Raw genomic sequence first — 10,587 nt, forward strand, 5'->3', positions numbered from 1 at the left:
TGTAAGCCATATTAAAGATTTTAGTTGTCTTTTCTAGTTCTCTGGTGAATTGTACATGAATCCTCTGTTACTGTAGGGTTAATGGTATACATTTACTTTAATTTGCATGACAAAAACTGAATAAGCTTGCTCTGTTGTAGCATTGCAGCTTGATACCGATCTTCTTGCAGTTATTTGGTGATATGATGGCATACATTGTCAGAATGTAACATACATATTAACTCAGGATAATAACAATTAACCCATCGATTTCATGGGTCATTAAGAATTTGTGCCAAGACGTATTGCATTGATTCATTATAAAATCTGACAAAGATCTTAAATATAAATGTGTAGTCTCCTATTACGTTCTAGCCATCAGTAAATTAACATTTGTTAGGTTCTTGTCTCTTCTTGCAGCATTACATTTGGTTGTTTTTAAGCGTCGTTGACTCTGTTAGCAGAGATGTTTATGAGTATGCTAATTATGTGTTCAATGTATCTAGGCCTCTAAGTCTTTATATGTTTCATATGCTGTGCAGTGCTGTTAGAGAATATGCAGTAATGTGCTGTGGAAAATAAGCTTTAAGGATAAAAACACATTTGTTAATGTTTGGTATAAACAAAATCTTTATTTTATTTTTTAATTAGGATTAATTGATCCTATTAATTGAAACACTTACAATTTGCATCCCTAATGTAACAGTTGGATTTTAAAATCTGAAAGAAACGGCATCTCCCTGAGCGCTGTACGGTGGCTGCCCACTGCGCCGAGTACTTAGGCAAGGTCAAATGCAGAGAATGAGTTTCCCTATAGGGACTAATAAAGGATAACTTAACTTTGAGTGTGGAAAGTATGGGATATTGAGATGGAAAATGTGTAGGAACCTCTGTATTTCCTAAGTAGAAATTTGCAAAAAGGAAGCACCTCAATGGACACACTATTTGTAATGGCTCCATAACAATTTAGTATGTAAAGTGTTAAAAAATAGAGGGGATTTTATTGGTAGATGAACTGATCAAAGACCACTTAATTTATGCCTTCAGGGTAATTTGCAAATTAAAGGCTAGCCGGGGTTGCTATGTGTAATATAACCACACATCTATGTGCCACGCCCAAATGTTGTGCTGCTCAAAAGCGACATAGCATTCAGCTCATCTGAAAGGAGCTGTTGCAGAGTTAAGTTAGCTATGGGAATTTTGATGACTCTCTCCTTTCATTTTTCTTTTTAACAGGCTGTTCTAAAAAAGGCTGCCAGTGGAAAAGAGGAGGACAAAGGTGCTCAAAAGTCTACAGGTGAGTGTGGAAAAACGTTTTTAAATTATTTAAATCATGAACAGAAAATTGAACCCTGTAATAACACACATGCATGCGTTTTTGTTCTATATTATAACAATGATTAGGTGTGTAAGTACTGACTTTTTCTTAGCTGGCCAAACCTGATTTACTCCATAAACAGCTCATTCCAATGTGGTTCTCTTTGTGGAACTGAAATGGTGTTTGAAATGGTGGAAAATTACCCCTAATGTGGGTTCGGTGAGGGGGGAGGTTCATATGAGCCGATAAACTGTTAGTCAGTGTGCAATTGTGTACTTCTGTTATCAGTTAATACTCCATTTGTTTGTTACATAAAATTTAAACATGTGTTAATTTTTTCAGATGCTGAATCTTCACAACTGAAGCACGCTGAAGACGTCAGTTCAGATCCCTGCCAATCTAGAGAGAGTTCAGACACTACCCAGACGCTTGGAGACAAAGAGATGGAGGAAGAGAGAATAATGGAACAGGAGGGAGGTGAAGCTGAGCCGGAGCCAGAAGAGGAGGGAAATCAACTCACGGGAGCCAAACAGCAAAATGCAACTGAAAACACAGAAATCCCAGACGCCTGTGAGAAGTCAGTTGGTAAAAATGGTGTGCCAGCTGAAAATAACACCCGGTCGTTCAAATGCAACGCCTGCCTGGAAACTTTTCCCAGCAGAACTGCCTTGAGCGTTCATTACAACTCTGCATCCCACATTCAGAGGATGACAACAGGCTCTGCAAAACAAGGTGGGGAAAATGATCCCCAAACTCTCTCAGTTCCTGTCCTGTCTCGGCCATATATATCAAACAAACCCTACCAGTGTGCTGTATGTCGAGTCTCTTACAATCATGCCATCACCCTTGAGAGCCATATGAAATCTGTCTTGCACCAGTCCCGCAGCCGAAATGCTGGAATTGTTGCACATGCTGCAAACAGCGCCGCAGCCACCACCACCAGTGCTCCAAACACTGTAGTGACCACATCTGGAAGTGGGTCCAGTCAGTTGGCTACCACAACCAGCTGTGCTGCTCCTGGGACATTGATGGTGACTACAACAAAAGATGGAGAGCAGATTCAAACTTCACAAGTGGCTCCCTCCCTGCTCACCTCCCCTGTAGCCTCAGCTCAGGCAGTCTCCGCCTTTCTCACCCTCCTCACATCTAGTCCCAGCACCCTCTCACACTCCCTCCTCCCCTCCCTATTCGCCGCTGGTGCTGCTCCTGGTGCTGCCGTGTCTCAGCTCGTGCCTCAGCCTCAAATGGTCATGCCCTTGATCTTGAATGGGCTCCAAGCCCAAACCCAGCAGCACCAAGAGAACCAGCAAGGTCAGCTCCTCACCCAGTGTGTGCCATTTGTAGGTCTCAGCCCAGCCCAGCAAGCCCTCCTAACCCAAAGACTAAACAGCTTACAGAACCAGTGGCCCTCTGTAGGAGTCCAAACAAGCGTACAGCCCTGCCTGGAAGAGCAAAAACACACTGTAAAGTGCGAGAGAGATCAAGAAACGCAGGACAGTGGTGAGACAGTTGAAGAGAAGGTCTCAGATCAGATCAAGGGCAGGAATAACTGGACTACAGAGAACATTAAAACAGATCAAATAAAGGAAGAGGACAGTAAAGAATTTGCACAGATTCCTAATATAGAAAGCAAAGTGAAGGTTGAGAATAGCGAAGACAATGGGAAGGGACGTAGAGATAGCACAACAGATGGAGACAGCTCGACTAATCAGTTGGACCTGGAAGGTGATAAAGCAGCTAGCCTCAATCTCTCCCCAGCGGGCACAGACAAGAGCCTCCGCAATAAGAACCTCTCGCCTTCTGCATCTGTTCTCAGCAACTCAAGCCTCAGTCCTGTAAATTTAAACCTAACACTTAGCCCTGATTCTACTCCGCAAAAATCACAATCAGGCACTAGCCCTTGTGGTTCTCTTGGCACCCCAAAATCCAGCTCGAGTACAAATGCCTTAACTAACAACCAAACTCGACCCCATTGTAATGCAATGGGATCCATTTATCCAGACCTTCCAGTGCTGTCAGAGTTCCAGTCGGAGGTTCTCTGGGCGTTCTTTGAGTCACGTAGTGAGGCTGATGCTGCAAGTCCTCCCCATGAGGACTGCGAGGCGCTGGGCAGAGAGGTGGGACTTTCTGAGGAAGAGGTACGTAGGTGGTTGAGCCAAGCCCGACATGCAAAACAAAGGCAGAGGGCGACGGAGTTAGAGCACCTGCAACGCCTGGCACGATTTACAAGGCATGCCCAAAGTTCTGACAATGACTATGATGACGAGGAAAGCTCACTGATTATAGCAGAAGGTGAGGATGATGCTGAAGCCTCAGGTAGCCAGGCAATGGATTTGTCTAGTACAAGAGGGAAACACAGACAGAGAGATTTGGGAAGGGAGGGTCAGGGAGATTCATGTCTCACTTCTGACTCAGAAAATGAGGTATACACCTCTGTCATTGTGTCTGATGAAGAAAGTCAGAATGGGTCTTTGAGGGACAGTCCTGAGAGCCCTGCTAAAGATGAAGCACAGTCTGAGGTCCACGGCGATAAGGGCTCAGTTGGAGGAAAGGTCTTGCGCTCCACAACGGTGTTTCTCTCCGACGCGGAGGATGAGTATGAAGATGAGGAGGGTGGAGGGGGTCAGAGGGCCAAGAGGAAAAAGCGAAAGGTGGAGTTTGAGCGCGACGAGGTGGAGGTGAAGAAGGAAAGACAAGACCCAGATGTGGATTTAGAGTTGGAGGCCCAAGGGGATCCTCCAAGCTCACTGTCCCATATTATGGACCACCATGAGATTCCAACCAGTGCTCTCCACTCACTCCCCCTGTCCCTTGCTCCCTTTTCCACCCAGTTCCTCAGCCCCTATGTTCTTTCTCTTACTCCGTCAATGGTTGGAGATGGGAGCAAGGTACCCGTCTTTCCTAACCCACCAACTATCACACGCTTCTCCAGCTCTCTTCTCTCGCATTCTCTCTCCTCCCACAACCAAACTTCTCACTACCTGTCCAATGGTGGTGAATGTGAGTCCGCTCTGGATCTCAGCATGGGGAAAAACAACTCAAAATCAGCTTCTTCCTCATCATCTCTGGCTGATAAAATTGCAGCACAGAAGGGACAGTTGCTGGATGGGCTTGGCCTGAGGCCCACATCCAAAGGACTGGTAGTTGTCCAGGTGAAGCCTGAATCTGTTACCATGCCCTCTTGTAACAGCAGTATGAGTCTGGTCAACTGCAATAACATGACGAAGTCTAGTATTTACATGAGGGCAGCAGAGAAGATGAATGCCACGCTATTGGAAAGGGAGAGAAACAAGGAGAGAGAGAAGGAAAAGGAGCAGGATCAGCAGCAGAGAAAGTCCAAAGGAAAAAGGTATCGGGATATGCGGCGTTCAAGGACCATCATTCAGGCTGAACAACTTGACATTCTGTATGGCTGCTACTTCAAAGACCCAAACCCTGGGAAACATGAGTTTGAACAGATTTCAGAGTGGGTCCACCTTCCAAAGAAGGTTGTTCAGATTTGGTTCCAGAACATGAGGGCGAGGGAGCGGAAGGGTGAGGTCCGATTCATAAGTGACGGGACCCTGGCAGCAGTCGGCAAACCTCTCATCAAATTTACCTGGCCCCTTTCCAAACCCATATTCTCCAACAAGCCGCCTTCAAATAATACTGGGTGCATCACAACTACTCCAATTGTGCGCACCCTCATGAAGACAGAGAGAGAGCCTGTAAAGGAGCTGGGCAAGCCTGCTGTGGTGAAAAAAATAACCCCAGTTCCTATCAAACCCAAGGAGGTTGTTTCCTCGACCACAGTCTGTCCTGTGAGCAGCAGTGCTTCTGCAGTGCCAAAGACCAAGCTCGAAACCACCAGCAACGTCACTATGGTCAAAGTTGCACCCAAAGTCAACACCCCTGTCCTCTTAGCGCCACCCAAGGATCCAATCCCCATCGCCCCGCGACCAGCCCAGAAACGAAAGCTAGAAGAGGAGAGCGAGGAAGAAAAGACTGATGAGGAGAAAGACAATGAAAACGAGGTGGGTCCCGGACCGGGAGCCACTAACCGCATGGTGCCCAAGCTTCCCACAACGCCCATCAACAACAGGCCCCCTGCCACAACAGTGGTGCCACAAAAACAAAATGGGCTGAACTACTGGACCAACAAAGTCCCCATTAAGATCAACACTATATCAAGAGAACAACTGGCTCTCCCCACACACACGCCTCCTCGTACCATCCCTCCTCCTCCCACCCCCAGCATTGCGCCAGTCAGCCCGAATACCCCCAGTTCTGCCAAAGTGGCCAGCCCCTCCACCCCGGTCATAGCTAAATCAAGCCCAACGGAAAGCAGCTTTCTGCCCCACTCATCCAGCCGTAGGCCACGCACACACTTGTCCTGCCTACAACTGTCCATCCTGCAGTCCTGTTACGAGACCTGTGCCCACCCTAACGCCATGGAGTGTGAGGCAATCGGCACCGAACTCAACCTGCCGCTCAAGGTGGTGCAGATCTGGTTCCAAAACACTAGAGCCAAGGAGAAGCGCTGGAGGCTGCAGCAAGAGAAAATGGTAAGCTGGCGAGTAGACTTACTAAAAAGTACTTTTCTTAAAGTCTTTGGTACAAAATCACATTATAGCATATACAGTAAGAAATTGATAGGTAGGTAGGTCACTGAGAAGTGACCTACCTACCTTTTTTTTAATTTAAGAGCTGGGTGATAATTGATTTTCAGTGGAATCCTACTACGGTTAACTTTAGTTAAAACATGTTGGAAATTAAATGAATGATTTGTGCCAAATCATTGTAATTAGAAATTATCTTTTTTTTTTTCTGAGCATAGTTGATTTTCTTATGAAATTTTGCATATAATTGCCATGTCGTGATAGAAACGTCAGAATATTAATGAAATGGATTTCAACTCTAGTGCTCAGAACAGTTTTACCACACTGTAAGAATAGTGTATATATTGATTATTTTGAGTAGTTTCGAGTACTCAAACTATTGCTCATGAACACATATTATATTTGCATATAGATAGCTTGAATATTAGTCAGATGGTTCAGTCAAACCTTTTAAATGATGTGACATTAAACATATTCCCTCTCTCCCTCCCTGGTCCTGGTTCCCAGTCTCCTCTGTCAGGCGGGAAGGTGGACATGAGCTCAGGAAGCTACCTGCAGTACAACGCTCTCAAAGCCAATCGGCCCATCCTGCCCAAACCTGTTCAGCTGACAGTTACTGAACCTCCAGCTTCCCCAATGGCCGGCCAGCCAGTGCCAAAGGAGACCCTGACAGGCCACTGTGACGCCTGCAACGTCTCCTTTGAATCGCGGGCTGCAGCGAGGGCCCACGTCTTCTCCCCGCGTCATCTGGCAACCCTGAGAACCACTAACTTCGGCCAGCCGACGACGCTCGTCAACAAGAACGGAACCGGCAATGGCGGACCTGGCAGTGTCGTGTCGGGCTCACAAGTCCCTCATTCCACTCCCGTAACCAGTGCTGGTTCCGGAGGGGAGATGGTTATCGAGTCGCCTCCACCGACGGCCACCAGCAACAGTTAGACTCAGATCAGGATTGGTCTGCACATTGACTATTCTTGGACCCATTTGGGCTCCTCAGATTTTAATAAACAAATTTGAGCACTAATCCTCAGAAGCTAATATTCTTTAGTTTTTGAAGTTGGCTCCCCCTGCACCCGCTATCCCTTGCTCAACCTTCACTGACTCAAAATCTGTTCATCTAAAGATTTAACCTGAATTCCAATACAACAGCAGACTATTTCCACGCTGCTTCACACTTAACCAGTTGCTGTTTGATAAGTGATGAACACATCTCAAGTCTCCCTCAATCCTCACACACTTTATCCAAACATTTCTGGTCCTAAGCCTGTGGTTATATATTACTGTACTTCAATGACCTTCCTATAATTTGTAAAGGCGCTCAACTCGCCATGCTTGAACTGTCCTACCCTAAAGACTGATGCAAAAGTGTTTTCCTCTTTGAAAGTGGCCATTTGACGGTAGGCCTGGAAACACTTTTTGGGATAATAACACGAAATACTCACATTAATAACTCCCAGTTTGCTCCTGTGGAATTGCTTTTCTCATGCCTACTTTCACTTTTAGGGCAACGATTGCTTGGATATAATATGACTGGACAGAACCATTGGGAGAGGAAGAACTGGTATTGACTGTCACCTTTTTATTTGCTACAGGAGTGTGTGGTTTGAAGAGTGTTGTGTCCACTCATTTGGGATATAAAAAGAGGTACTTTAGAGAATAGGGCTGTTGAATTGTCCCCATTTACATGTTTTCACGACAATCCAAATAGACAGGGCAAAAAGAGAGGCTGAGGAAAGTAGAATCTTGGCATACCGCACTTTGACACATTTTACATTGTTTGAAATGTTTTTAAGCATTCTAATGCAAGTGTCTTTTTATGGAGAGATACTTTAATGCATGTTGGATGCCTTAATATAAATCACGTGAAATAAATTGATTTTTTGCTAGTCTAATGAAACATGCTTTAAGTGTAAGCATAATATTGTGCAAGACCTGGGTATACAAATGAAGAAGAGCTCTGTTCCAAAATGCTTTTATATCCATCTTGGAGGAGGAGGAGGAAGGGAAACTATCTGAATGTCACAATCTGTATCTAAAACATGGCAAATCCTGCCTGTAAAAGTTGTCAGCATTCTCTCGGCCAAGGACCATAATTACCATCTTGTTTTTTTTTTACAACACCTTTCTTTGATCCTGTGGATTTCACTTTCCCTCCAAATGCTCTTACGTCTCATTTTGAAACGCAGCTCTTCAGACCTGTTGGGAGAAAAATCTAAGTTTTTTTCACCGACTGACCAGTGTGTTAGAAATATGACAGCCTTAAGAAGAAACACCACCAGGTATATAAATTAAAGCCCAGGTGATCCTCGTTTTAATGTTGGTGGATTCATTTCATCCTCCCCTGGCACGGAGGGTCAGACCGTTATTTTTTTTTTTTTTTTGTAAATTGTTTTCTTTGCCATAAATACTGTGCATAAGACAGGAAAGTTAAGTACTCATTTTATTTACTTCAATATTTATACAAATGACAATAGAAGCAATTAAAAACTGGTGTAACAGATTTTTATTTAGGTCAAAAGCCAAGCCTCTAGAAATATTAAGAGAACAGGGCTTGAAATGGGTTGTTTCCTGTATTTTTGTTTTTTGTTTTTCTTTCCCCTCGTTTTGTTCAGTTTTGATACAGAGTTACTAATTCTGGTAATGTACGTGCTGTGAAATGAGATCTAATATCTGGAAACCATGACAAGGGAGAAAGTTGGGTATTACTAGTATCCTTATGGGACTAATGGATACTCAAAACTTGGAAGCAAATTGGGAAACATTAAATGTGTTGACTGAGAGCTAATAAGATGGTGCTGTGTTGAAGGACACATAACATACTAAAGATGTTTTCCTTCAATTTAAGTTGTATATTAATGTTACTATTGATAGTTTTAACAAAATGCAAAACTAAAACATGAACTTTTGTAAAGAAATATATTAAAAATAACTGATATTCCAAAGTAATCCTCCCTTTGCTTTCTGTCATTCAAAAACCAAAAAGCAATCTTGAGGTCGACAGAGAGCAGGAGAGGTGTTCGTAAATGCAAACTGTAAAGGACATCCCACGGCTTGACACTTGCACTAGTCCACAATTTTTGCACAAGCTACAGACATTTCAAATGAACACCGCCATTAACACAACATTAAGAGTCACTTGGTGTGGTTTTTTTGAAACGAGGAGGGTTACAATTGTCCTTTTCGTGAGTAATAGTTTGTACTCCTGTTGGAAACTGTATCTTGTGTGTAAAGCAAGGACTGGAGTGCTTTAACTTCAAGACTGGGATTACACACACGCACACACACAGACACGGTGTTGCACTGTCCAAACTAGATAGGTTTTTATGGAGATCTGCTTTTTATTCCCCTATGTTTCATTGTCACTTTGATTATCACTATTGTTATAACTGTACTACTACTTATACGATTTATCATTACTACTCATCACTGTTTTTGATTATTATTGATCCATAATGGTTTTAAATGCCACCTCTCTGCTCAAAAACAGTATGGTATTCCTATGAATATTGAACAATAATAGTGGCAGTGTTGTTATGAATTGTTAGATTTTTGATTAAGCTTATTTTTTTCCTCCTCACTTGTACCTGCCTTTTTGTGTTTGGTCTCCATTATGCTTTCTTTGATATACAGAAAAAGAAATAAAATCAGTTGAACAACACAGGTTATCTGTCTGCGGTGCTGTAGAGGCATTTGTTTCTTCCTTTGTGTGTGTGTGCGTGTGTGTGACACAAGGGTTTAATTGTTCATATAAACATTATATAATGAGGTTTTCCCTGAGCGGCATACCTAGACAAAGGTCACTAAGGTCACACTGGGGAAGACAATTTATATGACCCATTCAAACGTTCCTGGTATTAATTAGCTGAACAATTGGCTTTGCCTGTCTACTTACGACTGCCATAGATATGATCGACAGACGCGTTATCCAATTAAAGGCGCACATGCGATTTGGGAACCGGAAAGTCCTGCGCGCTTATCCAATAGGATCGTGGCAGACGCGAAAGAGGTTTGTCTAGCGCCGGCCGCTGACCAATAGGAGCGAGAGTTGTACGCCCGCAGTGATACATGACTCCGCCCCCTGGCTTCCATTTCTGAACCGAAGGGACGCCGCCGCTCTCGCGTAGAGTCCTCGCCTTTTTTATACACACGTTTAAGTAAATAAACTAGCTTCTCTGTCGGCAATTAGGACCGTCGCGTAAAGGTAGCGAGTGAAACAGCAGTCCTCGTTAATCCTGGCACGCTGTTCGAGTAGAGCCCGGAACTGTAGCTGGCATTTTTATTCCCCATTTTAACTTTACTAAGCGGCGTTTTCCGCCGTTTTTTTTTTTTCTTTCCGCCGCCCCGCTCACTCTCCCCCCCGTGTGTGAGTAGGGGCCTGCAACGTTGGTTTGGCCACGAGGCGCGTCGGTACAGTTGGACCAGGGCGATGGCGGAGTTCGGTAACGGACTGGCGGAGGAGTCTCTACTAGATTCAGACCCCGGACATCCCGAGCTGGAAGACCCGGGTGTCGGGGACGAAGAACCGGGGTTAGAAGAGGGAGAGGCCGCGATTGAAGACCCGGTAAGTGAAGGGCATTGTTTGAGCTGGGAGAGCCCACATGAATACCGGGACACGTTACGGTTGAATCCGAGTAGTTTGTGAAAGCGACCGATTTGATTAGATAATAATTTTTTTTTTTTTAAAAACCCACA

The 10,587-nt window shown here is 44.3% G+C and overlaps 3 protein-coding genes across 3 annotated transcripts in view; all 3 read left to right on the top strand.

Moving 5' to 3' along the window:
* The window catches only part of zfhx2 (zinc finger homeobox 2), a 13,460-nt gene extending 3,902 nt beyond the window's left edge, over positions 1–9,558 (top strand). The window contains exons 3-5 of the mRNA XM_035655345.1: positions 1,216–1,276; positions 1,640–5,841; positions 6,403–9,558. Of these exons, the coding sequence (XP_035511238.1) occupies positions 1,216–1,276; positions 1,640–5,841; positions 6,403–6,834 (4,695 nt within the window). The 3' untranslated portion in view covers positions 6,835–9,558. The remainder of the gene's footprint in view (positions 1–1,215; positions 1,277–1,639; positions 5,842–6,402) is intronic.
* Positions 1–10,587, top strand: part of LOC118324290 (myosin-7-like) — a 165,683-nt gene that overhangs the window by 85,185 nt on the left and 69,911 nt on the right.
* The window catches only part of pabpn1 (poly(A) binding protein, nuclear 1), a 10,105-nt gene continuing 9,490 nt past the window's right edge, over positions 9,973–10,587 (top strand). Inside the window, exon 1 of the mRNA XM_035655421.1 lies at positions 9,973–10,456. Coding sequence (XP_035511314.1) covers positions 10,322–10,456 — 135 coding nt within the window. The 5' untranslated portion in view covers positions 9,973–10,321. The remainder of the gene's footprint in view (positions 10,457–10,587) is intronic.

This window comes from Morone saxatilis, unplaced genomic scaffold (genome assembly GCF_004916995.1).
Source record: "Morone saxatilis isolate NCDOM2014 unplaced genomic scaffold, NCSU_SB_2.0 Contig0, whole genome shotgun sequence".
Lineage (NCBI taxonomy): Eukaryota > Metazoa > Chordata > Actinopteri > Moronidae > Morone > Morone saxatilis.